This window comes from Brienomyrus brachyistius, chromosome 13 (genome assembly GCF_023856365.1).
Source record: "Brienomyrus brachyistius isolate T26 chromosome 13, BBRACH_0.4, whole genome shotgun sequence".
Lineage (NCBI taxonomy): Eukaryota > Metazoa > Chordata > Actinopteri > Osteoglossiformes > Mormyridae > Brienomyrus > Brienomyrus brachyistius.
Window position 1 is genome coordinate 17,730,633 of NC_064545.1, and position 21,222 is coordinate 17,751,854.

Genomic DNA, 21,222 nt, shown 5'->3' on the forward strand with positions numbered 1-21,222 from the left:
ATACGCCCGACTGATGTTGAAGTTTATTCCGTCTTTATTCTTCCAAACACCGTGATAAACTATAAAATAAACATATTATTAAATTCCTGCATTGCATTTAATCTTACATTTTAAAAGATCCACAATATTACCGCTAAACAGCAGCTCATACATCATCGCAATTCCAAACAAACTTTTCAACACAAGACAAGTAAATACAATAAATAGAAATTACCATGTGCGCCTTCTGACCAGATGTTTAGGAGTTACGGTGCATTCGATTATTTCTCTCCAACTCGGACGAAAATGTCACGAAACATAACGAAAAACGCCACTTTTTGGCGTTGATGTCGGACAGAATTTTCTTGTCCGAGTTGCCCATGTGACGTAATTTCAAAATGGCGGCTTACACGCTCAACAGTAATTCTATTTTACAAATCTTTAAAAATGTTTATTTCCTTAAATGTATTAATAATTATAAATCTAATTGCACGTGTTCGATTTAGAGAATACGGTATCGTGACCCTAAACAGTATCCTAGGATGCAATATCAGATTTTTACCAGACTTGTTAGTGTTTTTGGTTTGTTTGTAGTTTAACTCTCGAAAAAAGAATATCGCTATGAATGCACTAAAATATTTTATAAAGCTTTTAATGTGGTTTGACTAGTTCGTGTTTCTTGTTTGTCTCGTGGAAATAATAATCTTACTCCAAACTGCTAAAATATAAAGCAACATTATCCAGTAACGTATTCATGGAGGCAGCCATGTTTGTTCCGAGTTGTGGTAGCTCGAACAGGAGATTGTCGAACGTGATGTCGCGAGTTCCGAGTTCCGAAATATAATCGAACGCACCATTATTACAGGTCCTTTGGTGACAAGCTTCCCCACTAGTCGACTCCATGAATCTCCCAGCATGCATTTACTCCTGCCCAATTCCGTCACATGACCATATGTTCAAGGGTTAACATGGATCAATTAAATAGTCAGCAGAGGGCACTAACATACATTTAACACAGTATACATTCTATATTAAATGAAACGAGCAAAAGGTGATTGTAAAATAACTCTCTTAGCGACAGTTACAGCTTTTCAGTTGATAATACACAGATAAGCACACACCCACATTTTTAATAACATGCGCTTATACCTCACACAACATTTGTGAAATATGGAAAATTGCACATTTTATGCTAAACAAAGATTGATAAAGATAAACCAGTGACAAGCATATGGTTTTTAAATAACCAATACCCTGCCTTAACCTGTATAACGATGCGTGGGAATCGATGTGCACAGGACGGGCGCTGAGATAGCGGGTGGGTGCGGTGGTGACATTACTTTAGAGTGGTTAGAGCTCCGTGGCACTTGAAAGCTTCCCACAATACATCTCATCTTTCGCTCTATGGAAAAGCCTGTACATTCACTATCTTTGGTTAAATGCATTTTTTTGCAGTACATTGTGAAAACAGCATAGACCCAAAACAGATGGCTCTTGTTTTCTACTGACAAGCTCAGGTATCCCCACTTAAGTTCACGACTGAGGTTCCTGCGCCATTCTTCTGGTCTGCTGTTGGATGTAGGGTCGACTTCCGTGGTAACGGTTCTCTTGCTTTGTGCAGCACGGGCTGTGTTGTCGATCCAGAGGTGGCTTCCTCATCGTGTGCAGCTGTTACATCCTTCCCCTTAACAGTGACCTTTCCAAGGCCCGTTCGGTCTCGTGTGTGTGGCCCGACTTCCGCAGCCTCAGCAGCTCAGGTCCAGAGATGATCTCGATCTGTTCTGCTCTGAAGTGTCACGTGTAAGAAGACCTGCTCAGCTACAGAACCTCACACACATAGTGATCTCATGTGCTCTTTGAGGAGCAACCAAACAGTTTGGGGCCTGGTGCTAGAATTACTCTATCAATGTTCCTCATTGTTTAGCTTTGTTCTATAATCAGAAACAAGCAGCTTTACCTTCACAGGACCTGTCGCCCCCTTGTCCATACAGGGATCCTTTGCCTCTGCTGTTCTCCAGATCTGTGGCAGGAGAGTCTGCATATCAGGAACAGAACTAGGATAGGACTCTGGTGACCTTCACAATTGTGCCTGTGGTGACGACTCCTCACCTGCATCCCTTTTGCAGCCCATAGATCATAATAAATGAGGGGTTTAGACTGAAGAACATCTCTCTGTGTACCTGAGGTGAGGCACTCCGTGAGATCGCCGGAGCCACAGGATGTTCCTCCTGCTGCCCGCTGCTTACGCACCACGACCACGACGGCTGGGACAGACTTTCTGGCCTCCTGTAGGCTGGCTGGTGGGTCCCCATGTGCCGAGCCGCTCAGCCACCGGCCATTAATGGACAGCACCTCGTCCCCCCTCTCTATAGTCACCTGTTCTTCCCAGAGAGGAAGAATGTGATCCATGGTATATAAAGCTTCATTTCCATCTCCAATACCCTGGTTTTATATTTAAAGGTTCCTGGAATAATATTTAACTATCAATTCTGATCTGGGTTATTATTTATTTTTTTGTATTCTGTAATAATCAACAAACACATCTGCTTTGTCTATCCACCTACACGTAACCTTGTTCAGCAGAGGGTGGTGGTGAATTTGGAGGCTATGCTAGGAAGCACAGAGCAGACAGTAGGGGATCTCTGTCAATCACAGGACACACACGTTAGGGGTGTGTTAGGGGCACCAGTTCACAGTCATGATTTTGTACTGGAAACCCGTGTGGCTGCCTGGAGAACGTACAAACGTGCAGACACACAGGGTGGATGTCAGGTGTGAGGCAGTAGTACCATCCAAGTTTACATTGTGTGTAATATGCATATAATAAGCAGGAAGTCCCACTCAATCTGGATTATTGTCTAAGAGCATTCAGTAAGGGCGTGTGGGGTGACGTGCCATCGGTTTGGTTGACGTTAATGCGGTTTAACTCACAGCGGTCGCTTTGTTCTTGTGCTTTGTCCCCCTAGCTGGGCCCAGATCAGTTCCATCCTCTTTGGGTAGAACAATAATGTGAATGTCTTCAAACAGCTGGGCGGGGGGGGGATGCAGAATAAGGCAGTATTTCACTCACCCTCCCCGAAATTGTTGCAGGATAAAATCAGCCGTCAGTTCAAATGTGTGCGAAGATGTTTCTATTTTTCTCCAGTAACTTGCTGCATTTTTAGGAGGTATCTACCGTGCACTTGGGGACTAATTCTGTTAAAAAAAATTACGTCTGATGGATGGGCCGCGGTCTGCGACATCAGGTCTGCACTAATGCTTGGCTGGTGTGTCTCTCACTGTTACCTCTGGGGGTTAATCACGCGCTCTCTGTGAGGGTGACACGTAAATCCAGGCGAGCCCAAATGCATCACATTGCATATAACCCCCACGGGGGGGGGGGGCTGGGGGAGAGGTCCACAGATGTTAACTGTAGCCACAAGCCAAGGGCTCAGTTCCTTAGTGAGGGGAGATATCCCTCAACCATAGAGCAGCAACCACAAAGTAAGCAAACAGCAGGTAAGCAGTGCACTGTTCTGGGATCAGGGCTCAGGCCAGTCAGCTGTGGCTCCTTTTTGAAAGCTCTTAATACCACCGGCCAAGCTTAGTGTTCCTTGAAGAGCAGAGGTAGGACGCCCTAGAAGGTGCAGTTGGATGGGATACGCAGCAGTAGACGGGCCGAGGAGGTGAGACAGGGTTACCTTGCGGGTTTCTCTGTCTAGAGAACGCTTGGCCTCTCGGGTCATCTTCTCCCTCCCATGGCTCAGAAGTGCTAAGATGGCACTTTGGGCTCGGCTGGGGGGGCGGCTGGGACACTGTAGCCCAGTTCCCTCACCATCCAGGAGGTCTCCTGCCCTGCCGAGTTCATCCCTGAGGTCTGCTAGGCTGGACAACAGCATATCACTGGGCTTGCTTTGGAGGGACCAGGCAGGGATTCCATGTAAATCTGTTGCTAAATCTGCCGTTTCTGGAGTAAGGTCAAGCTCTCCTAGGATGGTAACTGCTAAACGCCAACTGGCTGCAGCTCTTCATTAGATGTGCCAAATGCAGTCGCTTCTATTTAAAGCTTTACTTTTTATTGCAGTACCAGTATACAAGAGACTTGTGACAGTAATGCCGTTGCTAAATCATTCAAACGCTCTAGGGCACGCAAGTGGACAAGGGCGTTATATATTAAAATGAATTTCGGTGACTTGGAACAGTTTATTAGGGCTGACAAATTAGTGCAGTTTGCCAGTCACCAGTAAATAATCTACTGAATTCCTCAGTACTGAACTGTGTATGGGAAGTCTGTACACTCTTCTCTCCTGCTACTTACCTCACAGAGAATCCCTGTGTGCTGCTAATCTGGAGGGTCACTTCAGCCTTAGACAAAGGAATCCCAGTAGGGGGCGCATGTCGATGCCTGAAGCACACATCGGGTTCCACCGGTCCAGCCTGCAGTGAGCTGAGTAGGGTGTGCACCACCTGCTGGCTGAAGGAGAGGGCCCGGTTCAGGCTCGCCTTATTACATGCGCTGTGTCCTGCCCGGGGGGGCTTGTCCTTTAGTGGTAGTGATGTGGAAGGCAGCACCTTCCTCCTGGAAATCTCAGCTGGCTCTGTACCACCACGACCATTTTGTGTTATTAATACATTTGGAGCTGTTGATGTGTCTCGTGTGCATGATGTAACGTTCTTGCCAAAATCTGGGGGAGAGGGTTGCGTCCTCCTGCTCTGACCCCAAAGGCTCTGAGGAATCCAGACTGGCTTTGGTGGCACGGGTGGGCCTTTCTTTCCATTAGGAAATTCCTCAGGCATTTTGTGGAGGGCGTTGGCAGCGGTGGAGCGAATGCCCACGACCAGGTTGGGGTCAGAGGGTAAGGGGGCCTCAGTGGAAGCGTGGCCACGTTCTGTACCCGAGACGGCAGACCCTCCCTGACCATCAGGGCCGTCACACAGATCGTCCTGCTCCAGGGGCAGCACTACGCGAGCCTGCCTCGTCAGGGCTGACCTCCTGTCCTGGCAGCAGACAAGGCTGGGAGCTTCAGCGCCTGAAATGGAAAACAAAGTCGAGCTTCATGATGCTCCAGATGTGAAAACATGTGACTCACGATTTTCCATTATTTTTGTTTTTAAAGCGAACTCTCAGCAGTCCAGCCTATAGTTCAGCCTTTTTTTTAATGCAATGAGCTGCAGATGAATGACCATCAAAAGAGTGAAATCTACTTTAAATTTAGATTCAAATGAAATGGAAAGAAATGCAGATAATCCAGATTCCAGTTAGATTTCAGATTTAAAGAGTTCATTTCTCACGCTCATACCTGGTGTAATGTCCCCCTGGTTTAAAAGTTGCTTCGAAGGTGCTGTTGGAAGGCATATGTGTGCCATGCAAGAATGATTGGCTTCTGCTTCCTGGGACACAAAGAGAAAGGCGGATCTCACCGGGTGCAGCTACAATCCCTCGTGTAAATCCGGGCCAGTATTCCCAGGACCTCTTAAAGGCACATGCACTGATCAGAAGTTAATTGAATGACTGAATATCTTTATTGCCATTGCACATGTGCAACGGAATTGAATGACAGAGGAAGAGCACTGAGCCATTGCATCGACACGCTGTCATACCTGCTGGATAGACTGAGTAGCAGGCCTGGCTCCTGGTTTAGCGGGGATCATGTCTGTGCACTCTCCAGTCTCACTCACAGAGTTGTCACTGGGCTCCTCTTTTAGTCTGCTGTGTCTCTGTGGAGGGGTTGCCAGTTTGGGTCCATTTGTGCTCTGGAAAACCAGACCTGCAGAAATCTGGCCGCATTCGTTGTGCCTGTGCCGCGTATTAAAGTAATCATCTGCACAGTCTCTCTCGGCTTCGTGCACCTTGTGTTCAGGCTCAGTCTGCACTTGGGTGCTGAGCTGGTGATGTTTGCAGATGTGAATGGCTCCTTCAGCTCCTCGGTTGATGTTGATGTGGTTGTTGGTGCTGTCGCTAAAAGTTTCATAGCTTCCAGATTCATCTTTGGAGGATTGCTGGCTGTAGGTGTGACTTTTAAAGCTTTGGTGGCTGTTGGTCTTCATATCACTGTAGGCATGGTTGTAGGAGCTATCGCTGAAGGAACGCTGGCTGAGGATGCGGCTGTTGCAGCGATGGTTGTAGGTCCTGTCACAGGCAGACTGGGTAGTCTCGCCGGTACAGTAGTGGTCACTGGTGCTGTCGCTACATGTCTTATTATTGGACATGCTGTCAGTGCAGGAGTGGTTGTTGTGGGTGCAGTATGAATGATGCTCATGCACGCTAACGTTGTGGAAGCAGTGGTTGTAAGCGCTGTCACTGCTGGAACGGGTCATGACCCACTGAGTCCGTGAGTTTAGCTGGTAGAAAGTACTCTCCTCGCAGAACTCACACTTCTGCTTCCTCTGGGAGCACGAATCCAACCTTCTCAGGCCTGTTACCAAACACAGGAAGCTGTTTTTATGCCTGCAAATTATTCTGCTGTATATCTGAAGGGCCAAGCCACGGCTAATAACCTACAGTTCCAAATAATACACCAAACTTAACTTGGGAATCCTATAATATATGCTTGAAAGAGTTTAAGGATAATTCATATGTAATTGAAATTCTTAGTAATGGTGTGCTGGTTTTTGGTTTTAGCAATGGATGTCACCATAGCAAGCTTCGGTAACGCTTTCAATGAATGCCATGTGTATAAGAATCCATGAACACATTCATAACACATTATAGTGCATTCATAAAGCATTATAAACATGCCTATAAATATGCATAAAATGGCATAATACATTATAGCCATGTCTATAATGCTTTCTGAATGTTTTATGAAGCTCATCTATAATGCACTGTAGATACATATTAATAATACAGTACAAAGCATCCTTAACTCATACCAATCATTATAATGCATCAAGAAGGTATATGTTTTCCCATCTGAGCGGCAGAGAACACTGACATTGGATCTGCTTATATCAGGAAACCGCTGGATCACTGATCCCTGGTCACCGCTGATCCCTACCTTCCACGCTCCATGGGCTGCTGTCCTTCTTCAGTTCGCTGCTGTCGATGGCTTGAGCTATAGCCTCATTTAGCTGTTGCTCAGAGACCTAGAGATAGACGAGGCATCTCGGGCTGTTACAGGACTTTACGTAACTGTACAGATAGTCAGTAAGTGGGTGAGGAGCTGCGAGCAAGTGGCCTGTGTGAACGTACGTTTGGGTCTGGGTGACGACTGATAATGATCTGTACGGGTCCTGGGTTGCACTGACTCAGGACGCTGTAGACTTCATTCAGCGTCAGGTTGTGGACTACGGTATCGTTGATCTCAATGACCTCATCACCAAACCTGAGATACACAGTAGTTTAAATATTAAGTAGAGCAATGCTCGCCAACCAGTCCATTGCAATTGACAGGTCGATTGGCAAGATATTTCTAGCCGATTGCAACACTTCTATTCCCCCTGAGGGCACCGTCATGACTCGGTCTTTCTCTAGATTATGTTTTTTGTAAAAGTAGCTGTCACTGTAAAATAGGATGGAGGCCACTGGTTTAGAGGTTTATTGCTTGACAGAGAGGTTATTGAGTTGTGTGTTTACTGAGATATCTACACAACAGCTATGAAGCTATGAAGATCTGAGACGTATTTATCGGTAGGAACGTTAAAGAAACTAAGGACTGGTAGTTGGCAATGCAACAAATATATGGGTGGTGGAACTAGATAACGGGAACGTGGCTGTTTTTGAGAGGCCTAAAGATGGAGGACCATGGTTTTAGGGAGCTGCTGAACAGACAGTATTGCAGGAGCAGTGATAAGGGCCTGACCTGAGCCGGCCATCCATGTGGGCCACTGAGCCTGGGGACAGGGTGTGGATGTAGATGGCAGGGCAGCCCTCATGAGAAGGAACGCAGCAAAGGCCGATACCTAGGCCCACTCCAGCCTCTGCAGACACACAGATGGGTCTCAAGCATGCCGCTAATGCTACAAAGCTTTGTGAGAAACTCACAAATGATCCAAATGAAAATATGAAATAACAGGAAGTGGTATGACTCAATGTTCTGAATGCTTGCGTGGGGCCCATCCCAGCCTGACCTCTCTGCAGAGTGATCTCGATCATGACGCGGTCCTTGGGCTTGGTCGGGCTGGCTTGGTCGGCCGAGAGCCTGTAGTCGCCCAGGTCCACACTCCCCCTGCTAATGCTGGTGCCAGAGCTGAGAGAACGGGAGCGACACAGCTTGGAGGCCTGGGCTCGGCTCGACAGCGCCCCCTGGCGTAGGCTGGTCCGTACCACAAGGGTGAGCAGCCCCTTTTTTATTTGCTGTATACATGAAGAGACAAACTTGACAGCCCACACCTGACAGTGTGATGACCAGTGTTTCAAAGCAATCTCGTGATCAGTGGATTTTGGCATCTTACTTTCTTACGAATCACACAGAAATGAGAACAAAAACCTGTGGTCAGACCACAGGGTCAGTCATCTATCTGGAAGCCCTGGAGTAGTTTTTGGGGTTAAGGGCCTTGCCTAAGGGGCCAACTATGATGTGAGTACTCTGCCAGCTATGGGATTTGAACCAGCGACCTTCAAGACACTGGTACAGATGCCTAACCTGCAGAGCTGCATGTCATGCACTGTGAATCACTTACAAACCTTTAGGCCACGATTCAGTAAATACCAGTTAATGACTATCATGTATCATACTGTAATTCCATCACTCTGGCTTCTGAAATCTCGCCTCTCCCATCACAAACAGTTGTGTCTTTAAGTCATTAGCTGCTTGTTTGAATGCCTGAGATTCACTGGAAATGGTCACCACTGAACACTGCATTAATTCAAATTAGGCATAACATAGCTGAAGCCACAGAAGAGACTTTGTAAACTTACTTTGAACTGCTTCAGGGCGCCTTCGTGAGTCAGGCCATGCAGGGACTCTCCATTCAGTTCCAGGATCTCGTCTCCTAAGTGACAGAGAAGGTGTGAGGGAGCATTAAATGACACGGTATCAGAAAAGGAAGCAGCTGAGCAAAAGTGCCCCACCTTCCTGTAGCCGACCGTCGGAGGCTGCAGCTCCTCCAGCGTAGATGGTCTTAACATAGATTCCCATTGGTCCATTACGACTGTCTCTTCCACCTACGATGCTGAAGCCCAGTCCCTGGGAGCAGAAGAGCAATGGCACGTGAGGGCCCCCAGCTCCTGCACTGTTTTTACCCCAAGCGGCATTCTTACCTTCCCGTTACCCTTCATCAGGACGATGCTGCAGATGACATAGGCCTGCATGTTGCTGTTGCAGTGGGGCAGGAGGGCTGAGCTTAGAGAGCGCAGTGGTCTAGGGCTGTCCTGCTGGGACAGGAAGCCTTAGTCATTCAGGCAAGACATGTGGAATATGGTGTCTTAGGAACAGGTCCCATCCAGTCAACTCATAAATCAAATACATGTGTTAGAAGCATTGCTTGGTCTATAGCTGTGTTTCCCAACCCGGTCCTCTGAAACCTACAGATGGTCCATGTTTTTGATCCATACCAGCTCCCTGCCAGACAGTCCACATTTTAACTGTAGGTCCCCAATGACCAGATTTGGAGGCACTGGTCTATAGGTTAAACTAGATGTGAAATTCTAATTAATATATTTCAACTCAGGTCAAACTCGGATCATTTTTGTGTGCATATAAAAATATCCTACAAGCTTGTACTACCATTTTAAGTTTTCCTTCTATCCCTTCAAGCCACTCTTCTTGGATGTGACACCTGTGATGGGACTGATGTTATTTTGTACTTCACCTGCTGTATTCCTTTGGGAAGGTCCAGCTGCTGAGAGAGACACTTCCTGTTTCCGTAGAAGCCAGTATTGCCATGGTTATGAAGGCAGTAGACCTCTGGTCTCATCACGATGCGGCTATCAAAGTCTTCAGCACAGTAGGACTCGATATCTGTGAGCGACAGATAACCTGGATGTTCTGCAGTCGAAACCATAGCTTTATAAATAGGATTTGATCTGGTGAACCACAGCAGGTGTAGTGATGTATGCAAGCCCACCTTCACAGGGGCACAAATGGCTCTTTTACCCTGGTCGCTGTGTGGCAGCTCACCAGTGGGACTGGATCTAGTCCTTTTACAGGAAGAAGAGTTCTCAGCACGGCCTTCTGGCACTTTCCAGTGTGCTCCACTCTGACCGTTCACATCAACACTTGGTTTCTTGAAGACAGACGTCAGCACAGAGACCAGCTGTTGTAGTAAGCATTCAGAAAAGGACAAGATAATGAGAGGAAGAACGGTGACTTTGAGGATGACCTAGTGGTTGGAATGGGTGGTATTAAGGGGGAGTGGAGAATTAGTTCCACCTGCTGAATGAGCAGTACATGTATACAAGTAGCTTTTTGTCACCTGAAAGCAGCATATGCAATTTATACTGAGAGTAATTGGTAAGGAATACATTTTGCTTACTGATATGGTTGTGGAATTTATAGGGCAGTGTTTCTCAGTCCAGTCCTTGAAGACCCCCAGACAGCCCTTCTTTTTGTTCCCTCCCAACTCCCAGGCAATTGGGAGAGAGAAAAGATATGGACTGTCTGTGGGCTGGTTTGTAAAACACTGGTGTAGAGGATTTGGGGGATTGCAAAGCTTATCATTATTTTATGGTATATTATCAGAGTGAACTGGTATTTGAATTCTTGGTGACCTTGAGTAGTCTGCTCTGAATTACCAAGATTTTTTTGTTTGAGTCTCCTTAACGATCCTGTCCCTCCTCCTCAAGCAGCCAGAACCAGAGCCAATCGCTAAGACATCGAAACGAATGAATCCTCCAACTGCCACTGTAGCAACAGCTCCAAATAATCTTTTGGAACGCAGTTAAAAGTAGAAGGGAAATTGATCTAGACTAGTCACCCATACAGGCTGCCTTTCCCGCACGATTCATTTCTATATCAGAAGTTCTGCAGATGTTGGTTTGGCTGACATGTTGTGATGTCGCCCTGCCAAATCTTTCAGCATGCGGGAATGTGGGGCTCGACCAATCAGATCGGCCTGCGCTCGCTGTCATGGCAGGGACAGGGCTGTGAGCTGAGGACACGGAACACTCCGCTGCCTCGTGTACAGACGGGGCGTGGTTCTTCGCGTCTCTCTCGCTTCCGTAAGGGGAAGCGAGGACAAGCATAGCAGCCTTCTGCTGAGAATTGGAGTGAGGGTCTCTAGTACCTTTTCACGTAGGAAGAGACAGAATGTGTGAAAAACTTTTTATTGAGACTTAGTGTCATGTTAGCATAGAACTTTGCCGGTGATTTTGTAATACTGTCTGTTCAGAAGTAGAAGAACTTTGCTTTCTGATTCTGTTAAGATGGATGTAATGGAGGTGGATAGGTCGGTCAATGCCTTACCTCACCGAAGGTCTCTTGAGGCGTAGTCCGTGAGCTTGAGCATGCCAGGGGTTTGTCCTCCGAAAAGCCATCGGCAGGCTGTCTGCCGAGAAGGAGTAGTTTGTTATCTGTGAAGATAACTATCCATGGATACCCAAAGACACAGATGACCGGGACAAACACTGCCGTGGTTTCCACTGACAGGCAAACATCTGCAAGGCCCATATGCATTGACCAGGCTTGGTCTCAGTGTAACAGTGTGTGAGAAACAGCCATCTGTCAGGTGACCACTGTTGTTCCCACTGATTGGTTCAGTGGGATTGGTCACTGATTGGTCACTTTTTATGATTTGCACAGAGGCCTGACAGGCCCTTACCTGCATGCAGCTCCACCACTGCTCCTTTGGCAAGCAGGTGACCTTGTGTCCTTGGAGTGGGCCATGCCTTCTGAACGATCTCCTCCAGCTGCCATGCACATTTTCCAGAAGCTGCTCTCCTGGTTGAACAAACACATCCATGTGGTTTTCAAGGGCCTCTTTATGAATTAAGACTTTACGGTCATTGTATTTGAGACAGTACATGCTAATGCTCATTTATGGCTTTACTAAAATCATTCCTTCTGCATTGAAATTGGGCGAAATAACTTCACTCACTGCGAAACTGGGTTCAGCTGCATTTCCAATTGACAACCTTTGTTATATTTTGACAGTTTTTCCCCATTCTCTGCCTGGCTGACTGCAAGTGGCCTTTCAAAGCATTTCTAAGCTAACACATCATGGTTCAGACACACTGCCACAGTCGGCTGTTGAGTGGCCAGGGGCATTGGGGGGGTGCTCTGCGATGACATCACTAGAATGTTGCAGGAGTCTTGCAGCTTACTCGCTCGCCAGGGCCTGGAACAGAAGGTCTTTTGTGTGCGTGAGGTGGGCAGTGAAACGCGTTAGCATTACTGCGGGCGGCCCTTCAACGGACAGGCGCCCCAACACACATGCAATCGCTTCAAACCTCCGTGAAGAAGAATTTGTCTTCACAATATTTCTTGAAGTTAAAATTGTTTAAAAATTAATGCTGTATTGCAGGGTTCCCTGAGTCTGGTCCGGACCAGCCTGCCACACACCTGCTAATTCTGGCAATTAGCTGGTTAGCTGAATAAGGTGCATTTGAGCAGAGAAACCTGCAGACTGTAGTGCAGACTGGCCCTCCGGGACCAGAATCGGGGGACCCTGCTGTGGTGGCATCCCATCCAGGACACTGCCCTGCCTTGTGCCCTGAGCTTCATCAGATGGGCTCCAGGCTCACACCGCTGTGTTGGATAAGCCGTGATGGACGGATGAACAGACTATTTTTCTTGCTTTTGAAATTAGATTAAATAAGATTCTATGATCGTACATTAATTTCCTGCAGAAAAAACATGGTTTTGTTTTTAAGTTCAGTAAATGCAGTAGAAGCGTATTAAATGCTTTTTCTAAATTTAACTAGATGGCGCTAGTGAGGTAGGCTACGGCCATCCAGAAGTAAAATGAGCTCTGCATCTTCACGGTTACCTGAAGAAATACTTTTATTTGCTACTGGGTGTAGCCATGAATGCAGGCTCTCAGTGACGGAGACAGAGGGACCTTCCCATCATGGACCTAATGACATGTATCACCTTTATGGAAAACCTCCTCCTTAGGCTGCCCTCCTTAGGATGCTGGTTCTGCTGAGGGAATTCCATATGGGCCTCTTCTGTACAGGAAAGGTTTTCCTCGGGGGACGTCCAGTGGCCGGTGGGCTTTTCGTTCTGGTTGGAGCCGTCATCGCTGGGCACGGTCTTGCACAGGATCAGAGACCTGGAGATGAGTGCCAGTCTCTTCGATCTCTGGCCTCCTCTCAGCTCTACACCCCGGGCCGTCATGCCGTTCGCTTTCCCCTGCCGCCTGACGCACCTCCGCATCTCGATGGTGGGTGGTTGCCGACCGACCTGCCCAGCTTGTGAAATGGGACACTCTGTTGAGGTGACAAAAATCAATTTGGTCTCCTATATCGGAAACTCTCTGCCAGACTCTTGGCTAGGCAGAAAATATTTTCATTCCCTGAGACAAAGAGTCTATCCCAACATCATGTCACAATAGATTTATGATATATAACACTGAAAAGAGAACATAGTTAACCAGTAAGTACAGCAAGATAGTGTAACTGTTCAAGAATACATACCAGTCAGATTATGATGGTGTGCGACCATTTCTGGAGTTTCCATATGGAATCTCGGTGTTCCGCCATTAGGTCTCTGCCTAATATAGTCTCATTTGAATTTCTCTTCAGTCATGTATGCATTAGCTCAGATTGGAGTTAAATATAATAATACTCTAACTCAATCACCCTTACCCAGTTTGCTCAGTGGAGCTTTGACTTGCTTGACCTTTTAATCTCATTCGAACTTCTTGGTTTGTTTCAGTAGGACCTGACAAAGACAGGCCTCACCCACAAGTTCCTATTTCCACGCTGGGAGATTCCTCATGTCAGACAGCACTCGGGCCACATCCCTAGGCGTGCTGGTCTTCCAGATGCAGTAACGTTCAGTCTGACTCCAGGTCATAGTCACGGTACAGGGGTAAGCCAAGGCGTTTCAGCAGTGGGGCTTTTCTGTGACTGGCAGTGACCACACCTTGGTGAAAAAGCCGGATGTGTAAAGACTAGCCAATGCAGAGAAGTAGTTTGATATACTAGCTGATCTGCCATCCCTCTAAATGCAAGTTACAGTAAAACTGTCCCGTATGCAACTAACACTGTCCCTCAGGTAACAGTAACACAGTCCCATAGATTAACACTGTCCCACAAGTAACAGTAACACTGACCTTCAGGTTACAGTAACACTGTCCCATAGATTAACACTGTCCCTCAGGTAACAGTAACACAGTCCCATATATTAACACTGTCCCACAAGTAACAGTAACACTGTCCCACAGGTTACAGTAACACAGTCCCATAGATTAACACCGTCTCACAAGTAACAGTAACACTGTCCCATAGATTAACACTGTCCCACAGGTTACAGTAACACAGTCCCATAGATTAACACTGTCCCACAAGTAACAGTAACACTGTCCCATAGATTAACACTGTCCCTCAGGTTACAGTAACACTGTCCCATAGATTAACACTGTCCCATAGATTAACACTGTCCCTCAGGTTACAGTAACACTGTCCCACAGGTTACAGTAACACTGTCCCACAGGTTACAGTAATACTGTCCCATAGATTAACACTGTCCCTCAGGTTACAGTAACACTGTCCCACAGGTTACAGTAATACTGTCCCATAGATTAACACTGTCCCTCAGGTTACAGTAACACTATCCCATAGGTTATAGTAATACTGTGCCATAGATTAACACTGTCCCTCAGGTTACAGTAACACTGTCCCACAGGTTACAGTAATACTGTCCCATAGATTAACACTGTCCCTCAGGTTACAGTATCACTGTCCCATAGATTAACACTGTCCCACAGGTTACAGTAACACTCTCCCATAGATTAACACTGTCCCACAGGTTACATTAATACTGTCCCATAGATTTACACTGTCCCATAGATTAACACTGTCCCATAGATTAACACTGTCCTACAGGTTACAGTAACACTGTTCCGTAGGGCACTTGAGGGAAAAGTATCCACCAAGGAAATACCTGTATATTTATTTGTACGAATGACACGAAACGCAGACCACATGTGTGCAAATGGCGTTGATTAGCGAGTTGGAGCAGGAAAGCCCAGGCACCCGTTTCCATCTGGAGCTCGGTGCAGGAGTGTGGGGGACGCTGGGAAGATGCTTTCATGGACTGGGGGCCTTAACTTAATGACTGAGTTTACGCATCAGTACACAGGAACCATCTTCTCTAATGTGACGCGCTGGTAGCCCCCATGCTGAGTGAATACTCGCTTACTCAGCTTCTGACCCCCGAGTAGCCCCCGCGCTGAATGAATACTCGCTTACTCAGCTTCTGACCCCCGAGTAGCCCCCGCGCTGAGTGAATACTCGCTTACTCAGCTTCTGACCCCCGAGTAGCCCCCGCGCTGAGTGAATACTCGCTTACTCAGCTTCTGACCCCCGAGTAGCCCCCGCGCTGAGTGAATACTCGCTTACTCAGCTTCTGACCCCCGAGTAGCCCCCGCGCTGAGTGAATACTCGCTTACTCAGCTTCTGACCCCCGAGTAGCCCCCGCGCTGAGTGAATACTCGCTTACTCAGCTTCTGACCCCCGAGTAGCCCCCGCGCTGAGTGAATACTCGCTTACTCAGCTTCTGACCCCCGAGTAGCCCCCGCGCTGAGTGAATACTCGCTTACTCAGCTTCTGACCCCCGAGTAACCCCCGCGCTGAGTGAATACTCGCTTACTCAGCTTCTGACCCCCGAGTAGCCCCCGCGCTGAGTGAATACTCGCTTACTCAGCTTCTGACCCCTGAGTAGCCCCCGCGCTGAGTGAATACTCGCTTACTCAGCTTCTGACCCCCAGAGTAGCCCCGCGCTGAGTGAATACTCGCTTACTCAGCTTCTGACCCCAGAGTAGCCCCCGCGCTGAGTGAATACTCGCTTACTCAGCTTCTGACCCCCGAGTAGCCCCCGCGCTGAGTGAATACTCGCTTACTCAGCTTCTGACCCCAGAGTAGCCCCCGCGCTGAGTGAATACTCGCTTACTCAGCTTCTGACTCCCGAATAGCCCCCGCGCTGAGTGAATACTCGCTTACTCAGCTTCTGACCCCCGAGTAGCCCCCGCGCTGAGTGAATACTCGCTTACTCAGCTTCTGACCCCCGAGTAGCCCCCGCGCTGAGTGAATACTCGCTTACTCAGCTTCTGACCCCCGAGTAGCCCCCGCGCTGAGTGAATACTCGCTTACTCAGCTTCTGACTCCCGAATAGCCCCCGCGCTGAGTGAATACTCGCTTACTCAGCTTCTGACCCCCGAGTAGCCCCCGCGCTGAGTGAATACTCGCTTACTCAGCTTCTGACCCCCGAGTAGCCCCCGCGCTGAGTGAATACTCGCTTACTCAGCCTCTGACCCCAGAGTAGCCCCCGCGCTGAGTGAATACTCGCTTACTCAGCTTCTGACTCCCGAATAGCCCCCGCGCTGAGTGAATACTCGCTTACTCAGCTTCTGACCCCCGAGTAGCCCCCGCGCTGAGTGAATACTCGCTTACTCAGCTTCTGACCCCCGAGTAGCCCCCGCGCTGAGTGAATACTCGCTTACTCAGCTTCTGACCCCCGAGTAGCCCCTGCGCTGAGTGAATACTCGCTTACTCAGCTTCTGACTCCCGAATAGCCCCCGCGCTGAGTGAATACTCGCTTACTCAGCTTCTGACCCCCGAGTAGCCCCCGCGCTGAGTGAATACTCGCTTACTCAGCTTCTGACCCCCGAGTAGCCCCCGCGCTGAGTGAATACTCGCTTACTCAGCTTCTGACCCCCGAGTAGCCCCCGCGCTGAGTGAATACTCGCTTACTCAGCTTCTGACCCCAGAGTAGCCCCCGCGCTGAGTGAATACTCGCTTACTCAGCTTCTGACTCCCGAATAGCCCCCGCGCTGAGTGAATACTCGCTTACTCAGCTTCTGACCCCCGAGTAGCCCCCGCGCTGAGTGAATACTCGCTTACTCAGCTTCTGACCCCCGAGTAGCCCCCGCGCTGAGTGAATACTCGCTTACTCAGCTTCTGACCCCCGAGTAGCCCCCGCGCTGAGTGAATACTCGCTTACTCAGCTTCTGACCCCCGAGTAGCCCCCGCGCTGAGTGAATACTCGCTTACTCAGCTTCTGACCCCCGAGTAGCCCCCGCGCTGAGTGAATACTCGCTTACTCAGCTTCTGACCCCCGAGTAGCCCCCGCGCTGAGTGAATACTCGCTTACTCAGCTTCTGACCCCCGAGTAGCCCCCGCGCTGAGTGAATACTCGCTTACTCAGCTTCTGACCCCCGAGTAGCCCCCGCGCTGAGTGAATACTCGCTTACTCAGCTTCTGACTCCCGAATAGCCCCCGCGCTGAGTGAATACTCGCTTACTCAGCTTCTGACCCCCGAGTAGCCCCCGCGCTGAGTGAATACTCGCTTACTCAGCTTCTGACCCCCGAGTAGCCCCCGCGCTGAGTGAATACTCGCTTACTCAGCTTCTGACCCCCGAGTAGCCCCCGCGCTGAGTGAATACTCGCTTACTCAGCTTCTGACTCCCGAATAGCCCCCGCGCTGAGTGAATACTCGCTTACTCAGCTTCTGACCCCCGAGTAGCCCCCGCGCTGAGTGAATACTCGCTTACTCAGCTTCTGACCCCCGAGTAGCCCCCGCGCTGAGTGAATACTCGCTTACTCAGCTTCTGACTCCCGAATAGCCCCCGCGCTGAGTGAATACTCGCTTACTCAGCTTCTGACCCCCGAGTAGCCCCCGCGCTGAGTGAATACTCGCTTACTCAGCTTCTGACCCCCGAGTAGCCCCCGCGCTGAGTGAATACTCGCTTACTCAGCTTCTGACCCCAGAGTAGCCCCCGCGCTGAGTGAATACTCGCTTACTCAGCTTCTGACTCCCGAATAGCCCCCGCGCTGAGTGAATACTCGCTTACTCAGCTTCTGACCCCCGAGTAGCCCCCGCGCTGAGTGAATACTCGCTTACTCAGCTTCTGACCCCCGAGTAGCCCCCGCGCTGAGTGAATACTCGCTTACTCAGCTTCTGACCCCCGAGTAGCCCCTGCGCTGAGTGAATACTCGCTTACTCAGCTTCTGACTCCCGAATAGCCCCCGCGCTGAGTGAATACTCGCTTACTCAGCTTCTGACCCCCGAGTAGCCCCCGCGCTGAGTGAATACTCGCTTACTCAGCTTCTGACCCCCGAGTAGCCCCCGCGCTGAGTGAATACTCGCTTACTCAGCTTCTGACCCCCGAGTAGCCCCCGCGCTGAGTGAATACTCGCTTACTCAGCTTCTGACCCCCGAGGCATCTGGCTGCTGTGCCCTGGCCGCCCCCCTGCTCTCCTGCCATCAGTGGCACTGGGATGGATAGATGAGCAGTCAGTGTCTGTCAGTCTGACCTGTATCTAAAAGCACCAGCCAGGCTGCAGAAATATTGGCGTCCCAGCAGGCCACAGAAATGCAATTTTGTTTGAGATTCTGGTGGGGGGGTGGCGGCTACAAAACAACAATGCTTAGCCTTTAGGTGCCTTTTTGGAGCAGATGTTCCTGGCTAAAGTAAGCCAGACTCTTCTGAAGCACATGCATCACGCTAAAGAGTTTTTCAGCATGATTATGTCTTAATTCTATTTGCTAAAGCTTTTATCAATTTTTTACTACTTTATATTCTGAATCAATTCCGGTAATGTTCCTTTTTTGAGGGGACAAATGCTGAATTAACCCCAGAAACATTCAACCTGTTCATGTAATGGCAAGAGGGCTGGGCATATCTGATGCCTGTCTCAGCATGATTAGTGCCCACTGGTCAGCGGGTTAATCTAATAGTTCTACTGGAGATGTGGAGGAAGGATATGTCTTTGATGTAATTTCAAAACGGAAGGACATCTGCCATTTCTGGTCAATTATTGAATTGATTATGAAAACTAATCGGATAATCAAGGACTGTTTGTTGTACTGTACAGACATGAACTTAGTCATAGGTGGTACAACCAGTTAGACCCTGATTCTGTAGATGCAGTACCACCTTGTTTGTTACAGTAATATGTCAAATTTGCATTTATTTTCAGCCTTTTCTCACAGTATCTAAAAAGCAAGTGATACAACATATGGCACATGTAGAAATTCAGAACAAGATGTTTCAGGCAGTTATGGATAAATGAGTTCCTTTCACATGGTTCAAGTACCTCAAAGTGTAAATGCTAAACAGGTTTATGCTACTAAGTGAACCACAACCCTTTCTGCTGAAATAAAAAACACACCCACTGTCAGTCCTCCAGCGGAGAATGCACACAGCATCGGCCGGCCTCTGTATCCCATCTGCGAGGCAATGAAATGTGACAGTAAAGGACTGGGGAGGTGAGACGGGCTGCTGTGAAAGTGAGAGGCTGTGGGAATGCAGCGATCTCACTGCTCCGTCACCTGGCACAGAGAGACAGCCCGGCCGTAACGCACCTCTCCATGTGTACACTGGCTCCCAAGTGCTGTGAACGAATCCACTGGCAGGACCCGTGTGACGTCTTCCCTCCCCTCTCCCGCTAAACTCCACACGGCTTCATCTAGCAAACATTTATGTCTGGAAAACCGATGAGAAGCTCCTCTCTAAATAACGGCATCGTCTCCTCTGTGACTATGGACTATAAATTTAGCACAGCTGCGCTGCATTCTTTGTCACTGGAATTAAAACACCCGACACCAAGCATCTCGTAAGACTGCGAGTCGCGTGTGTGTGTTTGTTTGTAAACACACTCGCCCCGGTGAGTGGCAGGTTGCTGCGCTGAGCGGGTGCCTGCGCTTGAGTGACGGGAACTGCGAGATATCATGGAGAAGCCATTTGCTTTGTACTAGAAGCTCAGCAGTGAAAGGACAGACGCAGGCGTTCAGAGACAGCGTTATGTAACACACCCGGCCATCAGAGCGCAAGATTTTTTTTCAAAATCACTCACCAGTGTTGACCATCCTTTCTGTCTGACGCCGCTACGAGGGGTTCAGAAGGGACTCTGCATTCTCTGAACGAGGACCTTGGGTGCAGAAGGAACATTAAGGGGTCTCAGTGAGCTTTTCTAGCTCAGCCGATCGTCTGGACCGCAAGCCAGAACACGAGGATGATTTAGGCTGGGTTTGCCTAACTCCCATCCGCCCACTGGACCCCACCCCCAGGCTCAGGCAGCTGGGAACACAGAGGACATTTCATACCAGACTGAAGTCTTTTCCTGTTCTAGGGGAAAAAAACGCATACAATTCCTTGGCAGGCTGAGCCTCACACCTACCCGCCGTTTCTCTGCGGTCACTCTCCGCACGCTGTTTCTCTGTGTGTAACTGTACCGTCTGTCCATATGACCCTCCTGTCCTGACAATGGCCGCCTGTTTGCTGCTGTCCTCTCCCCGTTTACGCTCTGGGCTTACGGTGCTGCCATGCGGTGTCCTCTGAGGTCTCGCTTCTTGGGAGTGTTTTTGTGCCGCACTCATTAGGAATGTACATATGAATTTTTACATATTTTCTACACGAGCAGCTCACATAAGCCGTAGCTTGTATATTAAAAGCCAAGAATGCTCACTCATTTTCAACAAATATTAGCATATTTTACTAAGCATATTGCATGTGAAAGTGATTTAGCACCTGAGTGAAATGTGCTGAATGCACACTGAATGCACACTGAATGCACACTGAATGCACACTGAATGAACACTCCACCCCCCTCCCCATCCCACATCAGCGGAAAACAAATTTTGTCAATTAATTTATATTAAAAACATTTCATTAGCACTGGCTAGATACTCGGGTCAGTTTCACAAGAGAAGTAGTGAAACATTAAAATTGTGAATAAATGCAATGTCATGGAATGGAACCAGATGTATTTCTTTAGATTTTTTTCCAGTTGTTTTTTTTTGCACCCCCTACTCCAGGGTTCCCCAGGTCTGGTTCTGGAGGGACAGAATACAGCACAGTTTGCACATTTCTCAAGCACACCTTAATAAGCTAATAGGAGGAGCAGGAAAATCAGCAAACTCTGGTGCAAACTGGCCCTCCGGGACGAACTGGGGAACCCTGTCCTAATCACACGGCGCCCTAGGCAATCGCATACAAGGCGGGCCGGCCTAAAAGGGGTTTGCTAATCCTGTTAAAGACCCTGATCATCAGCAGTCCAGTAGACTGATGTGATTGACAGGTCCTGCAGCCTTAAAAAATCTTTCTGCCGCTGAGCTTAGGTGGCTGGAGTGCAGGCCGAGCACACTGCCCCCAACAGAAACTCAGAGGGGTTTGGGGGCAGTTTAGGTGGGGGGGGTTTGTGAAAGTCGCAGATGACGC

The 21,222-nt window shown here is 48.6% G+C and overlaps 1 protein-coding gene across 11 annotated transcripts; it reads right to left on the minus strand.

Moving 5' to 3' along the window:
• Window positions 1-1,089: 1,089 nt before the first annotated feature.
• LOC125705928 (pro-interleukin-16-like) lies at window positions 1,090-20,107 on the minus strand. Of its 11 annotated transcripts, none has more exons than XM_048972305.1 (22): window positions 19,859-20,107; window positions 19,179-19,232; window positions 12,930-13,267; window positions 11,659-11,777; window positions 11,304-11,385; window positions 10,020-10,155; window positions 9,712-9,860; window positions 9,161-9,274; window positions 8,972-9,086; window positions 8,819-8,892; window positions 8,029-8,254; window positions 7,761-7,878; window positions 7,151-7,283; window positions 6,957-7,044; window positions 5,560-6,374; window positions 5,259-5,349; window positions 4,277-4,988; window positions 3,660-3,843; window positions 2,911-3,006; window positions 2,160-2,355; window positions 1,937-1,999; window positions 1,090-1,765 (listed from the first exon to the last, which is right to left on the minus strand). In XM_048972305.1, the coding sequence occupies exons 1-22, from the start codon at window positions 19,869-19,871 to the stop codon at window positions 1,725-1,727; spliced, it is 3,957 nt and encodes a 1,318-aa protein (XP_048828262.1). In that variant the 5' UTR covers window positions 19,872-20,107; the 3' UTR covers window positions 1,090-1,724. The 11 variants fall into 11 exon arrangements, with proteins under 11 accessions (XP_048828262.1, XP_048828261.1, XP_048828259.1 ...); XM_048972304.1 differs by having other exon boundaries at window positions 1,937-2,014; XM_048972302.1 differs by having other exon boundaries at window positions 2,089-2,355.
• Window positions 20,108-21,222: the final 1,115 nt, after the last annotated feature.